We start from the raw sequence: 21,776 nt of genomic DNA on the forward strand, positions 1-21,776 counted from the left end.
AAGTTTGGCTGTGTGTGACTGGTTGTAGGAGATCAAATGGATCGTACAATGGAGAGTTTGCTGCAGAATTTACCCAGAGTTGTTGTTTATCTAGATGACATTTTGATAACAGGATCCACTAAGGGGATTAGCCAATCTGGACCAAGTCTTGAAGAAATTTCAAAAGGCAGGAATATGCCTGAAAAGAGAAAAGCACACCTTCCAAGCAAATGAGGTGGATTATCTAGGATATGGAGTGGATGCACAGGGGTTACATCCTATGGAGTACAAAGTGAGAGCCATTAAAGAAGTACCGGCCCCCAGGAACATCTTAAAACTCAAGCCCTTTCTTGGGCTTGTCAGCTACTACAGGTGGTTCCTCCCAAAGCTATCAACATTGCTGGTACCTTTGCATGCACTATCGAAGAAATGACAGAGGTAGTGCTGGAAAACACCACAAAAGGAGGCTTTCAGACAAGTAAAACAAGCACTTCAATCATTGCGCCTGCTAGTACAGTTTGACCCCACTAAAAAGTTGGTTCTCACTTGTGACGCATCTCCATATTTAAGTTTTATTTATTAGTATCACATATAGGCTTACATTAACACTTCAATGAAATTACTGTGAAAATCCTCTCGTCGCCACACTCTGGCACCTGTTCAGGTACATTAAGGGAGAATTTAGATGGCCAATGCACCTAACCGTATGGGGTGGGAGTTGTGGTATTGTATAGAATGGATAATGGGTTGGAGAGACCCATTGGATATGTATCAAGAACCCTTTCAGATGCAAAAAAGTGTATTCTCAAATTGAAAAAGAAGGCCTAGCTGTAATTTACAGTATTAAAAATTATCATCAGGAAGTCTATGGGAAACACTTCTCTGTCATAACTAACCACAAGCCTCTGTTAGGAGTTTTAAAGGAAGAATTTCTCCAATTCCTTCTGCAAAATGGGAATTGATATTCACAGCTTACGAATACATTTTTGGTCTCTGGCCGGAGGCACACATAGCCCATGCAGATGTCCTAAGTTGTTTTTTGTTACCAGAAAGCACACCACTCCTCCAGTAGGACCCACCAGCTTGGTTGTGGTGGTACTTCCGAGCCACTCTTGGTGAGGGACACTGAAGTCCCCCACTCATAGTTCATTCATCATCCTTGGCCCTCTTAGTGGTTCATTTAAGTCGGGTTCAACATGGAGTACTGATTCATCAGCTTAGCACGGGTGGAAGTCGGGGGCGGTTGGGCTATTTCATCAGCAGGAGTTTTGCATGCCCATGTTTGACCTGATGCCACAAGACTTCATGGGTCCAGAGTCAATGTCCAAGACTCCCAGGGAAACCCCCTCCCAACTGTATACCACAGTGCTGCCATCTCTGCTATTTCTGTCTACCAGTGGGACAGGTCATACCCAGGGATGTTGATGGTGAAGACTGGGACATTATCTGTCAGGCATGATTTTGCATTGCTTGACTAGTCTGTGAGACAGCTGTCCCAGTTCTGGCACAAGCCCCCAGATGTTGGTAAGGAGGATTGGGCTGATTTTGTTGTTGTCATTTCTAATGCCAACTGGTCAGTCTGGTTTAATTTTTATTGACATTTTATCAGTTTGACACAACTGAGTGGTTTGGTAGGCCATTTCAAAGGGCTTTCAAGAGTCAACCACATTGTAGTGGGCCTGGAGTCACATCTAGATCAGACCAGGTAGGGATGGCAGATTTCCTTCCCTCAAGGGCATTAGTAAACCAGATGGGTTTTTATGTCAATTGACAATGGTTTCATTGTCATCATTAGACTTTTAGTCCCAGATGTTTTTTGAAGTTAGATTCCATTAAGTGCCATGGCGGGATTTGGACCCAGATCCCCAGAACATTATCCTGGGCCTCTGGAATACTAATCCAGTGTTGATATCACCATGCCACCACCTCAGAAAATGCATTTTTGAATGATTTTTGTTGAGAAAGTTTGAGGATTGTATAAGGGAGCTAACACACATTGTCATTTGAGAATATCATGACATTTACATGATAGATAGGTAAGAATGTCATGCTATTTTATTGTGATTTATGTCACATTTTCATGGCTGTGTTGTGCTTCCATTTTTACTTTCAGAATTAATACAATGTTTCCTCACAACGCAGGTTATTCCAGGGTCTCTGTCAGTCAATGCTAACTGTTCTCTCGATAATTGTGGACAGTGCCACTTGGGATTCCACTTTGCCCAGAAGACTGACAGATTTAATGAAGAAAAGAGGACATAGTTTGGAAATAATTCTATGACTGGAATATTTTAGAGAGCTTGGGTGCAAGCTCTGTGGCTTGAACCATAAATACTGCCCCAAGACTTCGCAGTAAAACACTGGAAACATATATGGAATTCCAAAACACACTTCTAATAGGCCCAATAGGGTGAAGAATATATATTTCAGGTTTAGTTATGCATGGCATTTATTGTAACAGGTGAGTTTATACAGAAGCAAAAAAAATTTCTGTGATAAATGAATATAGTACTCGGCTTTCAAGAATATGTTACCTACTTTCAAATCTTTTAAATGGATTTTGGATTGACATAAAATGGAGTTTTTAGCTCCATGAAGTGCAGCCTCAGCCATGTGTGTAGTTCCAGTTCAGCTAGGTGAAATCAAAATCTTGGTGTTCTTACCCTTTTCTGAAAAGGCATTTGTAATATCCTAACTCTGTTAGGGGTTGTGGGTTTTATACAAAAAGAAAAAGATCTAGTATGCACAGGTTGATCCAAATTAACAACAGATTTATTCTGGAAACTCTTGCCTGTACAGAGAACAAATTGAAAGTAAAACTGCAGCCTATGCAACACCCTAATAACATCACCATTAAATAATGTAATCAGCACTTAAAGCAATCTGCAACCACTTAAATATATAATTTATACATTCCCTCTCCCTTTATTTCTGTGATCATGATAACAAATTACTACAATGTTACACATAGGATCAGTAATACTTTAGACACAGCACTATGCGTCATTAATCATTATACACAGTCAATAAGAAAGTCAGTCAAGAGGATGTCTATTCCTCTTTCGTTGCATATGACGTTCTGGAATTTGGCTGTCCTTGACCCTAGAAGTATGATTTGGAATTTCAGTAGACACTTCTTCCCTTGCAACCTATTCTGAATCATTCTCACGTGGTACAGTAGCATAGACACATTCACAGTCAACTCAGATTCAACTAAGTCTTCCGTAGTAGTGTTCACAATACCAAGGACTAAAGAGGTTGGTTCTTTCGGAGATGATTCTGAGAAATCCTTTTAAGATGATGACAATTGGTCAACAAGATGCTGCCAAACTAGTTCATCTGTGTAAGAAATTGGAACTGTTTTTGCTAAAACTATGGCTATTACCCATTTCTCATTCGTGGCATAATTACGCACTGACACTCATTTTTCTGATTGTTCATTTAACAAGCAGATGCTGTTTGTAATGTTAAATCTTTCTCTCACAGCAGCTTCTTGCGAACTAGATTCCTGACTGGCTCATCAGTGAGTGCCAAATTCACATTTCTTTGCTACGATTTACAAGGTGGCCATGTAAGAATGTATGGATTCACCTGCTCTTCAGTTTGTTGAATTAAACGTTTGCTTGTCGAGGATTATATTTTTTACTGGAAGACAAGTATTCTCATTTTTTTTTTAGAATTCTTTCAGGTCCTCTTTTTCCCTCCTCCATCTGGAAAACCAATGACTCAAATTTCTCGACAGACACAGGGACCGACTAAGTTTAATAAGGTGTAAGCTTGTATATTTTTTGACTTATCAGATAATGCAGCACCGCAGTAAAGACGCCACTTGATCTTGAACGTTTCCCAACTGTCTGCAATGTTTTCATCAAAGACAAGCAGGTTGATGTGGCAAAGTCCTTGTGCCATGCTGCCAACCCCTGACGCTATGTGAATGTGTTGAATTCCCGAAACACTGACAACAAGGACTTCTAACAAACAGTAGTTTATGCACTAGCTGAGCAGCTACTTCCCATACTTGTACTCGGCCCACATTCCTGGGGAGATCTTCCACATTCTCGGCATGTGACTCATTTTGCAGCATGTTCTCATGTCACCGCATGACCATTTGGTCTACAAACTCCTTGCTGTTTGTGGCACTGTCTGCTGTTCTTCCTTGCATGATACCTGTACATTTCAGAAAGTACATCTTTGGCTGTAGAATTGTGAAGATCTGAAGTTGTAAAAGTGCTGCATAAATCAAAATGTTTTCTTTCCGGAAAACGTGGAAGCAGGGTGACTTTCTTCAGAGCAATACGAGGGTTTACAAAGAAAGTTGGCAAACACTGTCATCTCATGCACCAATTCCATTCTGCTGGCTAATATAACAAGAAGAGGTATTCACTGCTTCAAGGCTGCTCCATCAGTCAATTGTATCGCCTACCTTAGCACAATACCTCTTCATTAAGTTACTTAACAAGAAGCTATCAGGACCAGTGACAGTAACACTGGTTGATTTCCAGCACTCTCTCAGGCATGAGAATTTCTGATTTTCACGACCGATTGTCTAGAAATGGCCTCATGCTAATTTCCAAACATGTCCTTTTTTCTTGATCTCATCAGGGGAAGTACTTTCTCGCAATATGACCTACCAAATTCTGATGGTATGTTTTAAACACAAGTCAGGTCACCCTGTAATCACTTATACTAGAGGAAATATATGTCGTGCAAGGTGTGCAAGGCTGTGCAAGGTGCCCTGATAACTCCCTATATACAACACCCATTAAATAGAAACATTCATCTTCCACATCCTGGTACCCTTAACATGTTATTTCAATTCTATTCATAACCGTTGTTTTGGCCTGTATATCTGTGGCCTCAGTTACTTCTGTCTTTTTGCGACAAAGGAGGCTTGTAACAGGATCCAGGAACCTGCCTAACCAGCCCTGTGAACTTGGCGATATGAAACAGTACAAGATGGGATCTGCCACACAGTTTAAACATGTCAACAGCACACCAATATGGTAAACCTCAAAAATACTGTCAGCAAACCAACAGTCGTGCTCGAATATGATCCGAACCATCAGGAGAATGTTATAAGGAGCAAAGCAAACCAGGAAAATGATGATTGACGCAGAAACCAATTTTTTAATTCTTAATTTTTGCACCTGTTGAAGCCCGCGGACCTTACCAACAGTTGTCAACACTTTCTTGTATGAAATGAGAAATAAAATCAAAGGGAGGAAGAACCCAATGGAGAACTTGTAACTATTTAAATATCTGTCCTCTGTCTGCATTGGATAATGTTCAAAACACAAGGTGTCATTCTCCTTGTCTGTACTGAGAACCTGGGAGTGGATGTAAAAGCTGCAGGCAGGTATCTCCTTGAGCCAGATGAGAGCACTGATCAACACTGCAGCCTTCCTGGTGTGTAAGAATTTAAATTTCAGAGGGTAGGCAACAGCAAGACAGCGATTAATGGAGATGAAGCAGAGGAAGCCAATGCTGATGTAGATATTCTGGTAGAGGAGCAGACCACTGAGTGTGCAGAGTGCCCGAGAGTGGACCCAGTCATCGTGCAGCAGCATATACTGAACCCAGAAGGGCAAGGAAATGAGGTACAACATGTCTGAGATGGTCAGATTGCAGAGATAGATTCCCAGCTCGTTCCTCTGTCTGATCTGCAGGTAGCTGTGATACAGGGACAGCAGATTAGTCGGGAGGCCGATGACGAAGACAATAATGTAGACGGGGGGAAACAGGATCTGATGGATACTGTGGTCGGTACATTTGGTCATCTTTGAACACAATATTGGAACTTTTCTTCAAATATTTTCACAGGTAACGTTTTATGATGGTTATTTATTTAATTCTTCTTTACTGCAACTTGTCTCCCTAGAAGAAAAATTGAGAAGTTATGAAGCAGTACAGTAGTGAAACTTTAAAGAATAGAAGGAGACCCTTTGGCTTATTGTTTGTACCAGCTATCTGTAAGATCAAATTTCCAATCTGTCCTGATCAACTGCCCTTTCCCCCCAAATCCCTTCAATGTTTACAAAGTGGGACCTGATCCCACCAATCTTTTTATTCTCTTAACTTCTCCACCAAGTGACCTTTATCAATATTCATTCTCAGATATGGACATCGCTGGTGAGTTCACTATTTATTTCCCATCCCAAATTACCCTTAAAGATGGTGGTAAGCTGCTTTCTTGAGCTGGAACAGTGCATGTGGTGTAGGCACACCCACAGGTAAGCCAGGGAAGAGTTTGAGAAACTTGACTCAGTCGGTGAAGGAATAGCAAGATTTCCAAGTCAGGATGATGTGTGGCTTCAAGGGGGACTTGCAGGTGGTGGTGTTACCATGCACCTATTGCTATTGTCCTTCCAGCTGTTGAGGTCAGTGGTTGGAAGGTGCAGTGAAAAATGACTTGCTAAGTTATTTCACTGCACGCTGTGGATGGTACACACTATTGCCATAATGCATCAGGTTAATATTTCACGTGTCAGATCAAGCCGGCTGCGTTATCCTGGTTAATGCCATAGACCTGGAGTACCCATCCATATGCCTCTCCCCTCACTGTGCCCTACCTATCCATTCCCTCTGTCCTTGCCCATCTCTCTCAACCTGTCCAGGAACATTTAGAAACATAGAAGAAACATAGAAAAGCTACAGCACAAACAGGCCCTTCGGCCCACAAGTTGTGCCGAACACATCCCTACCTTCTAGACCTACCTATAACCCTCCATCCTATTCAGCTCCATGTACTCATCCAGGAGTCTCTTAAAAGACCCTATTGAGTTCGCCTCCACCACCACTGACGGCAGCCGATTCCACTCGCCCACCACCCTCTGTGTGAAAAACTTACCCCTAACATCTCCCCTGTACCTACCCCCAGCACCTTAAACCTGTGTCCTCTCGTAGCAGACATTTCCACCCTGGGAAAAAGCCTCTGAGAATCCACCCGATCTATGCCTCTCAACATCTTATACACCTAGGTGTATAAGATGTTGAGAGGTCTCCTCTCATCCTTCGTTTCTCCAAGGAGAAAAGACCAAGCTCCCTCAGCCTATCCTCATAAGGCATGCCACTCAATCCAGGCAACATCCTTGTAAATCTCCTCTGCATCCTTTCAATCTTTTCCACATCCTTCCTATAGTGAGGCGACCAGAACTGAGCACAGTACTCCAAGTGGGGTCTGACGAGGGTCTTATATAGCTGCATCATTATCCCCGGACTCCTAAACTCAATCCCTCAATTGATAAAGGCCAGCACACCATATGCCTTCTTAACCACCTCCTCCACCTGCGGGGCCGATTTTAGAGTCCTATGGACCCGGACCCCAAGGTCCTTCTGATCCTCTACAGTACAAAGAGTCTTTCCCTTTACATTGTACTCCTTCATCCCATTTGACCTACCAAAATGGACCACGACGCACCTATCTGGGTTGAAGTCCATCTGCCACTTGTCCGCCCAGTCTTGCATCCTATCTATGTCCCTCTGTAACTTCTGACATCCCTCCAGACTATCCACAACCCCACCAACCTTCGTGTCGTCAGCAAACTTACCAACTCATCCCTCCACTTCCTCATCCAGGTCATTTATGAAAATGACAAACAGCAAGGGTCCCAGAACAGATCCTTGAGGCACACCACTGGTGACCGACCTCCAATTAGAAAAAGACCCATCTATACACACTCTCTGCCTCCTTTGGGCAAGCCAGTTCTGGATCCACAGGGCAGCAGCCCCTTGGATCCCATGCCCTCTCACTTTTTCGAGAAGCCTTGCATGGGGGACCTTATCGAACGCCTTGCTAAAATCCATATAAACCACATCTACCGCTTTCCCTTCGTCAATGTGTTTAGTCACATTTTTGAAGAATTCCACCAGGCTCGTAAGGCATGATCTGCTTTTGACAAAGCCATGCTGAGTATTCTTGAGCATACTAAACCTCTCTAAATGCTCATAAATCTTGTCCCTCAGGATCTTCTCCATCAGCTTACCAACCACTGAGATTAGACTCACCGGTCGGTAATTTCCTGGGCTATCCCTATTCCCCTTCTTGAAAATAGGAACCACATCTGCAATCCTCCAATCCTCCGGCACCTCTCCCATCTCCATCGACGACGCAAAGATCATCGCCAGAGGCTCTGCAATCTCTTCCCTCGCCTCCCACAGTAACCTGGGGTACATCCCCTCCGGACCCGGCAACTTATCTATCTTGATGCCATTCAAAGATTCCAGCACAACCTCTTCCTTATTGGGAAATAAGAATACTGGTCTGCACTGTTTTTGCCTCCCAGCAGTTTTAACAAAGAGCATTGGACAATGTGATTTAAGGTGAAAGTTCATAGAGCAGTGTGGTCCTGTGAATGCGTCAATTCAGGTCTAGCTGCAAAAAGGAGTGTAAGAGATTGGAGCTTTCCTGAAGTGATCTATTAGATCTCCCCTCATTCTCCGTCTTTCCAGGGAGAACAACCCCAGTTTACCCAATCTCTCCTCATAGCTAAGATCCTCCATACCAGGCAACATCCTGGTAAACCTTCTCTGCACTCTCTCTAACTCCTCCACGTCCTTCTGGTCACAGACCTCCAGCCGGAAAAAGACCCTTTGACCGCTACCCTCTGTCTCCTATGGCCAAGCCAGTTCTCCACCCATCTAGCCACTTCTCCTTGTATCCCATGAACCTTTTTAACCAACCTGCCATGTGGGACTTTGCCAAATGCCTTACTGAAATCCATATAGACGACATCCACGGCCCTTCCTTCATCAACCGTTTTTGGTACTTCCTCAAAAAACTCCACCAAATTTGTAAGGTACGACCTCCCTCTTACAAAACCATGCTGTCTGTCACTAATGAGATTGTTCCGTTCTAAATGCGCATACATCCTGTCTCTAAGAATCCTCTCCAACAACTCCCCTACCACGGACGTCAAGCTCTCCAGCCTATAATTTCCCGGGTTATCCCTGCTACCCTTCTTAAACAATGGGACCACATTCGCTATCCTCCAATCCTCAGGGACCTCACCTGTGTCCAAAGAAGCGACAAAGATTTCCGTCAGAGGCCCAGCAATTTCATCTCTCGTCTCCCTGAGCAGTCTAGGATAGATGCCATCAGGCCCTGGGGCTTTGTCAGTTTTAATGTTCCCTAAAAAACCTAACACTTCCCCCCTTGTAATGGAGATTTTCTCTAACAGGCCAACACCTCCCTCCGAGACACTCCCGGTTAACACGTCCCTCTCTCTCGTGAATACCGATGCAAAGTATTCATTTAGGATCTCCCCTATTCTCGGGTTCTCAGCATAATTCCCCTCCTTTGTCCCTGAGAGGTCCGATTTTCTCCCTGACAACTCTTTTGTTCCTAACGTATGAATAGAATGCCTTAGGATTCTCCTTAATCCTGTCTGCCAAGAACATCTTGTGACCTCTTTTTGCCCTTCTGACTTCCCGTTTGAGTTCTTTCCTACTCTCTCTGTATTCCTCCAGAGCTCCATCTGTTTTCAGTTGCCTGTACTTAATGTACGCCTCCCTTTTCATTTTAATCAGATCATCAATTTCCCTGGTTATCCACGGCTCTCGAATCCTACCTTTCCTATCTTTCCTTTTTACAGGCACATGCCTATCCTGCAGCCTTATCAATTGTTCCTTAAAAGACTCCCACATGCCAGACGTGGACTTACCCTCGAACATCCTCTCCCAATCAACGTCCACCAATTCCTGCCTAATCTGGCTATAGTTAGCCTTCCTCCAATTTAGTACCCTGCCCGTAGGACAGCACTCATCCTTGTCCATTACTATCCTAAAGTTAACAGAGTTGTGGTCACTATTTGCCACATGTACCCCTACCAAAACTTTGACGACCTGACCGGGCTCATTTCCCAGAACTAGGTCCAGTATAGCCCCTTCTCTAGTCGGGCTATCTACATACTGTTCCAAAGAACCTTCCAGTATGCATTTTACAAATTCCTCCCCGTCCGGAACCCCAGCTCTAAGCACTTTCCAGTCTATACCAGGGAAATTAAAGTCCCCCACTACAACAACCCTATTTTTTCTGCACCTATTCAGAATCTCCTAACATATCCTTTCCTCCACTTCCCGTGGGCTGTTAGGTGGTCTGTAGTACACCCCCAGCATAGTGACTGCACCCATCCTGTTTCTGAGTCCCACCCACAGTGACTCAGTACATGACCCCTCTAAGTTGTCGACCCTCTGCACCGCGGTAATATGCTCCCTAGCTAATATCGCTACTCCCCCACCTTTTTTAGCCCCTCCTCTGTCTCGCCTAGAACACTTATACCCCGGAATATTCAGCTGCCAGTCCTGTCCTTTTAACCAAGTCTCCGTCACCGCAACCACATCCAAATTCCGCATAAGCATTAAGGCCCTAAGTTCGTCTGTCTTACCCGTTACGCTCCTCGCATTGAAACAGATGCACTCCAGACCTCCAGGCTCACTCAGGTCATCCTCCTCTAGAGTGCTCCTCTTCTTAGCTAGCCTTGCCCTGGCCCCCAGCTCAACCCCAGCCTCAGTACTTACTGACCTACTGTTTTGTTCCCCACCCCCCTGCCACACTAGTTTAAATCCTGCCGAAACACTCTAGCAAAACTCCCAGCCAGGATATTTGCTCCCTTCCAGTTAAGGTGTGACCCATCCTTTCTGTACAGTTGCCATCCTGACTTGAAGACTTCCCAGTTATCTATGAATTTAAACCCTCCTTCTTGCACCAGTCCTTTAGCCATGCGTTCAACTGTAGAATCTCCCTGTTCCTAGCCTCACTTGCACTAGACACCGGGAGCAGTCCAGAGATTGCAACCTGGAGGCCTTACTTTTTAGCCTAGCACCCATCTCCCTGAATTTCTCTCGTATGACCCCCTGCTCTTCCTACCTACATCATTTTCACCAATGTGTATAATTACATCCGTTTGACTACCTTCCTTTTTTAATATGCTTCCTACCCTCTCAGAGACATCCAGTACCCCAGCACCAGGGAGGCAGACTACCATCCTGGATTCTCGGTCGCTCCCACAGAACCGCCTGCCCGTGCCTCTAACCATCGCGTCCCCCACCACTATCGCTCTCCTAAACCCCTTCTTTCCCTTCTGGACCCCTGAGCCTGTCTCTGTGCAGGTGATCTGGTCCTCGTGGCTTATCCCTGGAGGGTCATCCCCCTCCACAGAATCCAAAACAATATACCTATTTTGGAGGGGGACAACCACAGGGGATCCCTCCACAGACTGCTCACTCCCTTCCCTTATCCCATCTGTTGCCCATCCCTTTCTTTTATGGGAGACTGCCACTGGGGTACTTTCTGGCACATCACCCTTCTGACTATTACCCCTCCTAACTGTGACCCACGTGTCTTCCTTCCGAGAGCCTGGTGTCACTACCTGACTATAACTTCTATCTATTAATCTCTCATGTTCCCTAACTAAACTGAGGTAATCGAGCCGCAGCTCCAGCTCCCTTACACGATCCCTCAGGAGTTGCAGTTCCACGCATCTGGCACAGATATGGACGTCCGGGAGGCTTCTCTCTTTACTTTTTCTTCTCTCTGAGCTTTTGTGTCCTACACTTGTTTCCTTCCCCTGGTTTTTCAAGATGTAGAATAAATGAAATAACTATCTCTGAAAGAACCCTGTTGTCTATTTCCGACAGAAAGCTGGATCAGTTCCTGAATCTCCATCCTGACTGAATTGAGCGATTACAGCTGGTAACTTTGTTTTGCACTGTGTCGCATTGACAAGTGTAATTGTTCTAATACAATTGCTGATAAGAAACACAAAGCAATCTTTATCATCTGTATCTTATCAGAGAGGCTAAAAGATATTTGCATCCAAAAATATACACACGTTTTGTGCTCTGCAAAATTCACAAATTTGTGGATCTGACAGAAGGAAATTCCTCTTGACTCTTTAGCACTTCAGCCCCTTAACGCAGGGCGATATCAGACTTATAAACTGCAATCGAGTCAGCGAGAAGCAGACACCAAAAGTTTCATGAGAAACCTGACTCCTCCCCTGCCCTGGCTTCTCCCCTCCCCCCCCCCCCCCCCCCCCCCCCCCCCCCATCCTGGCTGGTCAAGAACAAACTTACCATCAGAAACAAGGAGATGGGCAAGAACATACCTGTAACACTCATTCACTTCATTAAACTCCATCCCTCTCTCTTGCTGTAAGATTCTTTCTTACCTTCCTTGCCCCACTATCAACATCCTGACCAGAAACTGAACTGGACAAGCTATATAAATACTATGGCCACCAGAGCAGGTCAAAGGCTAGGAATCCTGCGACGCATAACTCCTGGCTCCCCAAAGCCTGTCCACTATTTACAAGGCACATATCATGAATGTAATGGAATACTCTCCACTTGCCTGGAGGAGTGGAGCTCCAACAACACTCAAGAAGCTCAACACCATCCAGGACAAAGCAGCCGACTTGATTGCTACCCCTTCCACTAAGATTCAATCCCTCCACCACCGATGAGTAGTGGCAGCAGTTTGTACCATCTACAAGATGCAATGTAGGAACTCACCAAAGTTCCTAAGGCAGCACCTTCCAAACCCATGACCACGACTGCTAGTTCAAGATCCTGAAACTCCCACTCTAACTATGTGCATCTACACCTCAGGGACTGTAGTGGTTCATGAAGGCAGCTCACTGAAGGGCCTTCTGAAGGGCAACTAGAGATGGGCAACAAATGCTGGCTTAGCCAGTGATGCCCACATCCCATAAATTAATTTTTTAAAAATTCGACCCATTGTTCTCCCTTTCCAATCTTAATCAATCTGACACAATTACAGCAACCCCCTCACATTCCTTATCAAAGTGCCACTCTCTCTTCCCCCATCCTCAGTTTCCTGCTCCCATTCTTTAATGCTGAGTCTGTTAACAAACTCTGGCAACCCTCATACTGCCTTTAAAACTGACAGAATGAACCCTTCCATTAACGCTGGCAATCTAGGCTCTCCCTTCAACACAAACATGCTGCACGTTTTCTATAACCCTGGCATTCTGTAGCCTTTAACACTGTCATCCACACCATTCTGTCCCCTTTAACACTGTAACTCCACACCATTCTGTCCCCTTTAACACTGTAACTCCACACCATTCTGTCCCCTTTAACACTGTAACTCCACACCATTCTGTCCCCTTTAACACTGTCATCCACACCATTCTGTCCCCTTTAACACTGTAACTCCACACCATTCTGTCCCCTTTAACACTGTAACTCCACACCATTCTGTCCCCTTTAACACTGTAACTCCACACCATTCTGTCCCCTTTAACACTGTAACTCCACACCATTCTGTCCCCTTTAACACTGTAACTCCACACCATTCTGTATCCTTTAACACTGTAACTCCACACCATTCTGTAGCCTTTAACACTGTAACTCCACACCATTCTGTAGCCTTTAACACTGTAACTCCACACCATTCTGTAGCCTTTAACACTGTAACTCCACACCATTCTGTAGCCTTTAACACTGTAACTCCACACCATTCTGTAGCCTTTAACACTGTAACTCCACACCATTCTGTCCCCTTTAACACTGTAACTCCACACCATTCTGTCCCCTTTAACACTGTAACTCCACACCATTCTGTCCCCTTTAAGACCAACTCCACACCATTCTGTACCCTTTAACACTGTAACTCCACACCATTCTGTATCCTTTAACACTGTAACTCCACACCATTCTGTAGCCTTTAACACTGTAACTCCACACCATTCTGTCCCCTTTAACACTGTAACTCCACACCATTCTGTCCCCTTTAACACTGTAACTCCACACCATTCTGTCCCCTTTAACACTGTAACTCCACACCATTCTGTCCCCTTTAACACTGTAACTCCACACCATTCTGTATCCTTTAACACTGTAACTCCACACCATTCTGTAGCCTTTAACACTGTAACTCCACACCATTCTGTACCCTTTAACACTGTAACTCCACACCATTCTGTATCCTTTAACACTGTAACTCCACACCATTCTGTCCCCTTTAACACTGTAACTCCACACCATTCTGTATCCTTTAACACTGTAACTCCACACCATTCTGTAGCCTTTAACACTGTAACTCCACACCATTCTGTCCCCTTTAACACTGTAACTCCACACCATTCTGTCCCCTTTAAGACCAACTCCACACCATTCTGTACCCTTTAACACTAACTCCACACCATTCTGTACCTTTTAACACTGTCACTCCACACCATTCTGTAACCTTTAACACTGTCACTCCATACTATTCTGTACCCTTTAACAGTCAGTGTGGTACCAGTCTATACCAAGTAACTTAAATTATAGTAATTTCCACTGAACCACGTTGTCCCCTCAGTCTTTGTAGTGCTGAACACCCACAGTGATCCTGTGATTACCACGGCCTGTGTGTTGACTATTGCTGTCAATGCCACATTAGAACATAAGAACATAAGAACTAGGAGCAGGAGTAGGCCATCTAGCCCCTCAAGCCTGCTCCGCCATTCAATAAGATCATGGCTGATCTGACAGTGGGTTCAGTTCCACTTATCCGCCCGCTCCCCATAACCCTTAATTCCCTTAATGGTTGAAAATCTATTTATCTGTGACTTAAACATGACAGTGTGACATTACTACTCCTCCAGCTGTATATGGCCATTGGCACAGCGTGCCTGTTGACGCACTGGGTTTGTGCAAGTTGTCCTTCCCACTTTCTGTCAGAGCAGTGAGTCAAAACCTTGCAACAATTTCCTGTCTTACTCTTTTCTTTTGGGAGATAACTGAGCTGAGGAGGTGATCTCATTAGATAAGGAACTCATTTTGCTCGAAGATAAGGGTTAATCTCCTCTTCCTTTTCCACTCCAGGCGCAGTGACATGAAGATATAAAACTGAAAGAGAGAAGGGTCTTAACATGCTCATGTGGTAGATTAATTGAAGCCTGTTAATTGATCAAGTATTGCAGTCACTCTGTTTTTAGCACTGGCAGCAGCAGCACCAACCCCCTGGTCTATTTTAATTAAGATTATCTTTTTCTGCTAGTTTGTATTAATTTTCACGTATAAAGCTGGTTAATCTACTTAGTTTTTTTTATTTGATCTACTTTTTACATTTTCTCCTTGCTGAATGGTTTTGCCTGATGGTGCCTCTTCAATTGATATGAATGGAGCTCGTGAGAGGGAGTATGTGTGTAAGTGAGAGGGTTGTGCGACTTTGGAACTCTCTGCCTCAGTAGGCAGTGGAAGCAAGATCAGTGAATATTTTTAAGGCAGAGGTAGATAGACTCTTGTTGGGCAAGGGAATCAAAGGTTATTGGGAATAGATGGGAATGTGGAACATATTTCACCCAAATCAGCCATGATCTTATTGAATGGTGGAGCACATTCAAGGGGCCAAATGGCCTACTTCTGCTCCTATTTTGTATGTTCATATGTACGCACGTTTGTATGTGTGTCTAAGTGAAAAAGAGGGTGAGGGGTGAGAGTGTCTTAGTGTGTGTGTTTGTACGTGTCTGAGAGTGAGTGAGATTGAGTGTTGTATGAGAGAGAGAATGAGTAATTGACTGAGTGAGAGTATGTGATATAGTGAGTATGTGTGTGATAGAGTCTGTGTGTCAGAGTGAATGTGTGTGCAAGTCTGTGCATGGAATTGTGAAATCGTTGATTGAGTATGACAGTGAGTGAGAGAGAATGTGAGAATGCGTGAGTGACTGAGTGTGAGAGAGAAAAAGAGTATGTGACAGAGACCGGCCTTGTATGACAGTGTGCGAGAGAGTGAGGGAGTGAGTGCATATATGAATGAGATTGTGTGTGAGTGAGAATGTGTGTGTGAGCAAGAGCTTGTGTGTTTGTGAGATAGTGAATGTGTGAATGAGTGTATGTGAGTTAGAAAGAGTGATATGTGAAATGGTGCATGTGTGTGCGTGTGTCTGTGTGTGTGCATGAGTGAGTGAATGAGTCAGATACACACACATTCTCTGCTCCTCCTCCTCCTCCTCCTCACTCTCCAAAAGCTTATCCAAAAAACAAGCTAGGAGAGGAAGCTGGAAGGCAAGCTGCTTTCAACTCCCAGTTTTGAATGAATTCCACCACAGCCAGCTCGGAACGTGTGCAACTAGAAGCGAACAAAAGGTCAGCGTTAATTAAACCCAACACCTGAGCTTGGCCCTAGTCCCCTCCCCCCTTCCCTGGTGACTAAGACTTGTAGTCAAGTCTGTCTCTCAATAGCTCTGATTCTCAGGCAAAAAGACAAACAAATGTTTCACTGGTGAGCTCAGCCGCTTGCCAGTTTTTAACGGTCATTCTTATTAATTACCTTTCTTCAATTATCAATTAATTGCTTTGACGTTGATTCTTTTAAAAAATTAATGTTTAACATTGTGCCAAACCTTGTCTTTCCAAAAGTTTCTCACTAGCCCTTTGAGTGAGAACAAGATAAATATATAGCTGCTCATGTGAAAGGGATCGACAGTCCTGTCCTAGCTGGTAACTGTTCGGGAGGTGTGTAGACATGTCAGCTTATTTCAGTGCACCTTGTGAACATTCCTGGTACAATGCATCAATGGTGGAACACTGCGCTGGTAGATGACATACCAGATCAAATGGGCTATATGGATAATGTTATAGTCTTGTAGTGCCCATACTCTCTCGATCTCTATGCTCCACCTATCTCTGCTTTGCCCATCTCTTACAGCTGGACCCCAGCATCTCTAATTTTAAATTCTAATCCTGATAGAATTATAGAATCCTTGCAGTGCAGAAGGAGGCCAATCGATCCATCGAGCCTGCACTGACAACAATCCCACCCTATCCCCGTAACCCCATTTATTTACCCTGCTAATCCGCCTGACCCTAAGAGGGCAATTTAGCATGGCCAGTGCACCTAACCCGCACATCTTTGGACTGTGGAAGGAAACCGGAGCACCCGGAGGAAACCCACACCGACACGGGGAGAACGTGCAGACTCCACGCAGGCAGTGACCCGAGGCTGGAATTGAAATCAGGTCCCTGGCACTGTGAGGCAGCGATGCTAACCACCTTTATCATTCAACCTCTTCCTGGCCTGAGCCCTCTCTCTCTCACCATCATCCCTACCTCAACTGAAACTCTCCGCCGCTCAAACTGTGACCTCTTGTGTACTCACCATCACTGGGAGCTCTGCTTTCAGACGTTAAGCCCCTCATGCTTTGAATCCCTTCTCTAAAACCCTGTGCCTGCCTTCACTGGCTTTACTGGAGAGTAAGTCAAGGTGAGATGTAAATCTCCAGCCAGTCAATTTTCCATTCCCTGTGTTAGGGGAAAATTGCAACCTCTGTAGTTTACAAACTTCTCTAAAGAAACATTTTAAAGTAACTTAAACATTCCTTCTCCAATTACTTTGTCTATTCTCCGTCTCCTGTTTTTGCGATATAGGAAAAAAATGGAATACCTAACACTGAAAGAATCCTGTTGTCTGTTTCTGACGGAAACCTGGATCAGTTTCTGAATGTCCGTCCTGATAGAATTGATCAATTTGAAGATTGACGATGTTTACGTTTCAGCTGGTGAGTTCGATCTCCTTCGCTTCGCAGCTGGAAGAAGGAATTTCTCTGAACACATCAGCAATCAGTCAGCCTTTTCGAGCAGGACGTTCCCACACTGATAGGCTGCAGGCGCAACAACTAAAAACAGACACCAAAACTTTCATGGAAAAACTATCTCATCCACCCCTCCCCCACCACCCGCCCACACACTCCCATCACATCCTGGCTGCTCAAGAACCGACTTGCCATCTGAAAGCCAAGAGACAGGCAAGAACATACCTGCAGCAGGGACATGGAAGCCTTTGGCAATAAAAATGTATTTTGGCAAATAAGACCACTTTTCTATTCCACAATTAATGCTGTTAAAAATGTCATACTTGGATGTCAATTCCCCTTCACAGAGATTCTCTCTCCCCATTCGTCTCTTCTGGCTTTTCTCTTTTCCTGTTTCAAACTCAGATTCTCCCTTTCTGATCTTGTTCAATCTGATATAATTGTAACAGCTTCCTCACATTCCTTAAAAAGGCTGCCGCTCTCTCTCCTGTCAACCAAACCTCACTCTCTGCAAAACTCAATCCCGTTCATTCATGCCAGAGCTTTTAACCCCCTTCCTCCACTACCACTAGCAATCCACTTGCTGCTTTTAAAACCGTCATTACACACCCTCCCATTAGTGCTGGCAATCATGTCCTTTTTCCTGCCCTTTTCCCGTAACCCTTGATTGCCTTACTGATCAAAAGTATCTATCTCAGCCTTGAATGACTCTGCCCTCACAGCTCTCTGTGGCAAGGAGCCAAAGACTCAACCTTCTGGGAGAAGGAATTCCTCCTCACGTCAGTCCCTCATGTCCTAGACTCTCACACCCTCTCAGCATTTACCCTGTCAAGCCCCTTCAAAATCCTGTATGTTTCATCTCTCATTCTTTTAAATTCCAGTGTGTAGAGTCCCAACCTGTTTAACCTTTCCTCATAAGACGATCGCTCCATACCGGAGATCATCCGAGTGAACTTTCTCTGAACTGCCTCCAATGAAATAATGGTTAGACTTTTCCAGCCACTCATATCCCGCCGTCACTGCCAGCGAGAATGGAGAATTTGGCACTCAGCCAAATCTCCCTTCACTGCAGCAGGACCGGAGAATCCTAGCTGTGATCGAGGTAGAGAATCCGGCCCAATATCTTTCATTAAATAAGGGAACAAAACTGCTCACAGTACTCCAGATGTGATCTCACCAGTACCTTGTCCAGTTGCAGCAGCAGTGTCTGTGGAATCCTGCTTCCAAAGGCACTAACTTTCTCTCAACTGAACAAACTGCTTTCTGTTCCCCTATGGCCTCTCCACTCCTAGACAAGCCCAGTTTTGTGTACCCTGTGATGGCTTTAGGATCGTAAAACATTATTACGTTGAAAGCAAAGGTTAAAGTGAAACCAAACTGAAATTCTTAACCCTGTCTTAACACACAAATACAGAAACACAAATTAAACTTAAACTTAAAAGCTATAGATTATGCCCAACACATATAAATAAAAATACAACTTACTTAAAACTTTATCTATTTCCTCTAATTGGATTTTTACAACAATCTGACAGCTTCACTTTATTTTTTCAAATGGTGATATAACTATGTAAATGTTCAAATGGTTATACTAAGACTTAAACCTGCATTCTCTGAATTATGAACTGAGTAACATAACCACTGCACCATTGGGGCGGCACGGTAGCACAGTGGTTAGCACTGCTGCTTCACAGCTCCAGGGTCCCAGGTTCGATTCCCGGCTCGGGTCACTGTCTGTGTGGAGTTTGCACATTCTCCTCGTGTCTGCGTGGGTTTCCTCCGGGTGCTCCGGTTTCCTCCCACAGTCCAAAGATGTGCGGGTTAGGTTGATTGGCCAGGTTAAAAAAATTGCCCCTTAGAGTCCTGCGATGCGTAGGTTAGAGGGATTAGTGGGTAAAATATGTGGGGGTAGGGCCTGGGTGGGATTGTGGTCGGTGCAGACTCGATGGGCCGAATGGCCTCCTTCTGCACTGTAGGGTTTCTATGATTTCTATGATTGGTATCCTTGTCTAGGCTGACACATTCCAGTATCTTGGCTGAGGTATGATGCCTCAACAGGAGTTTGCAGTTTCAGAAAGGCCAGGGGGAAATTGGAAGTAACAAACATGACAACAGACCAAATGTTACTGTAGAAATAATGATGAGGCAAACTGCAGCCATCGTTATCTCTGTGCAGAATCATACAGCAACTTCTGACTAGTGCATATGCACCATTAAAAACAAAATACCGCAGCTTCTGTACACAGTGTGCCCCTCCTCTATAACCTGCGTGAATATGGCACATCACCACTAGCTTTTAATTCAAAATAGTCAGGCTCCTGAATTAATGCAGTAAGAAGTCTCACAACACCAGGTTAAAGTCCAACAGGTTTATTTGGTCGCAAATACCATAAGCTTTCGGAGCGCTGCTCCTTCGTCAGATGGAGTGGAAATGTGCTCTCAAACAGTGCACAGAGACACAAAATCAAGTTGCAGAATACTAATTAGAATGCGAATCCCTACAGCCAGCCAGGTCTTAAAGGTACAGACAATGTGGGTGGAGGGAGCATTAAACACAGGTTAAAGAGATGTGTATTGTCTCCAGACAGAACAGCTTGTGAGATTCTGCAAGTCCAGGGGGCAAGCTGTGGGGGATACTGATAATGTGACATAAATCCAACATCCCGGTTTAGGCCGCCCTCATGTGTGCGGAACTTGGCTATCAGTTTCTGCTCAGCGACTCTGCGCTATCGTGTGTCGTGAAGGCCGCCTTGGAGAACGCTTACCTGAAGATACAAGCTTGAATGCCCGTGACTGCTGAAGTGCTCCCCCACAGGAAGAGAACAGTCTTGCCTGGTGATTGTCGAGCGGTGTTCATTCATCCGTTGTCATAGCGTCTGCATGGTTTCCTCAATGTACCATGCCTCGGATCATCCTTTCCTGCAGCGTATCAGGTAGACAATGTTGGCCGAGTTGCAAGAGTAGGTACCGTGTACCTGGTAGATGGTGTTCTCACGTGAGATGATGGCATCCGTGTCAATGATCCGGCACATCTTGCAGAGGTTGCTGTGGCAGGGTTGTGTGGTGTCGTGGTCACTGTTCTCCTGAAGGCTGGGTAGTTTGCTGCGGACAATGGTCTATTTGAGGTTGCGTGGTTGTTTGAAGGCAAGAAGTGGGGGTGTGGGGATGGCCTTGGCGAGATGTTCATCTTCATCAATGACATGTTGAAGGCTCCGGAGGAGATGCCGTAGCTTCTCCGCTCCGGGGAAGTACTGGACGACGAAGGGTACTCTGTCCACCGTGTCCCGTGTTTTGTCTTCTGCGGAGGTCGGTGCGGTTTTTCACTGTGGCGCGTCGGAACTGTTGATCGATGAGTCGAGCGCCATATCCTGTTCTTATGAGGGCATCTTTCAGTGTCTGGAGGTGTCTGTTGCGATCCTCCTCATCCGAGCAGATCCTGTGTATTCGGAGGGCTTGTCTGTAGGGGATGGCTTCTTTGATGTGTTTAGGGTGGAAGCTGGAGAAGTGGAGCATCATGAGGTTATCCATGGGCACACATGAGGACGGCCTAAACCGGGATGTTGGATTTATATCACATTATCAGTAACCCCCACAGCTTGCCCCCTGGACTTGCAGAATCTCACGAGCTGTTCTGTCTGGAGACAATACACATCTCTTTAACCTGTGTTTAATGCTCCCTCCACCCACATTGTCTGTACCTTTAAGACCTGGCTGGTTGTAGGGATTCGCATTCTAATTAGTATTCTGCAACTTGATTTTGTGTCTCTGTGCACTGTTTGAGAGCACATTTCCACTCCATCTAACGAAGGAGCAGTGCTCCGAAAGCTTATGGTATTTGCTACCAAATAAACCTGTTGGACTTTAACCTGGTGTTGTGAGACTTCTTACTGTGTTCACCCCAGTCCAACGCCGGCATCTCCACATCCTGAATTAATGTCATACATGCAGATTAAACCAACAACCAAAGGTAATCATTTGTCCATTTCAGTCCAAGTACCAATTTAATCACATGATGTGCCTTAATCATTGTTAACCAAATTCTTTGACACTGAAAGATTAACTTTTGAAAGTGTGAAGTTTCATTCCTTCTGCTTTTAATTATTGTTGGAGCTTTTTCTTAAGTGCATATTTTTCAACTTTTTCTTTTCATCTGTCTCTCTTAATCCATGTCTCTCTTTACCTCTCTTTATTTTGTGACGATACTTAAGAAATGTATTTGTGTCATGTTTCTTGTGCAGGGACTGTTTAATACTGCAGCTC

General features: G+C 44.6%; 1 protein-coding gene across 2 annotated transcripts; it reads right to left on the minus strand.

The window, feature by feature from the left end:
- Positions 1-2,414: 2,414 nt before the first annotated feature.
- LOC144507328 (G-protein coupled receptor 68-like) lies at positions 2,415-17,632 on the minus strand. Of its 2 annotated transcripts, XM_078234487.1 has the most exons (3): positions 17,369-17,632; positions 5,811-5,853; positions 2,433-5,758 (listed from the first exon to the last, which is right to left on the minus strand). In XM_078234487.1, the coding sequence occupies exon 3, from the start codon at positions 5,754-5,756 to the stop codon at positions 4,779-4,781; it is 978 nt and encodes a 325-aa protein (XP_078090613.1). In that variant the 5' UTR covers positions 5,757-5,758; positions 5,811-5,853; positions 17,369-17,632; the 3' UTR covers positions 2,433-4,778. The 2 variants fall into 2 exon arrangements, with proteins under 2 accessions (XP_078090612.1, XP_078090613.1); XM_078234486.1 differs by having other exon boundaries at positions 2,415-5,853.
- Between the last annotated feature and the right edge of the window lie 4,144 nt (positions 17,633-21,776).

Source organism: Mustelus asterias, chromosome 18, assembly GCF_964213995.1.
Source record: "Mustelus asterias chromosome 18, sMusAst1.hap1.1, whole genome shotgun sequence".
NCBI classification, from domain to species: domain Eukaryota; kingdom Metazoa; phylum Chordata; class Chondrichthyes; order Carcharhiniformes; family Triakidae; genus Mustelus; species Mustelus asterias.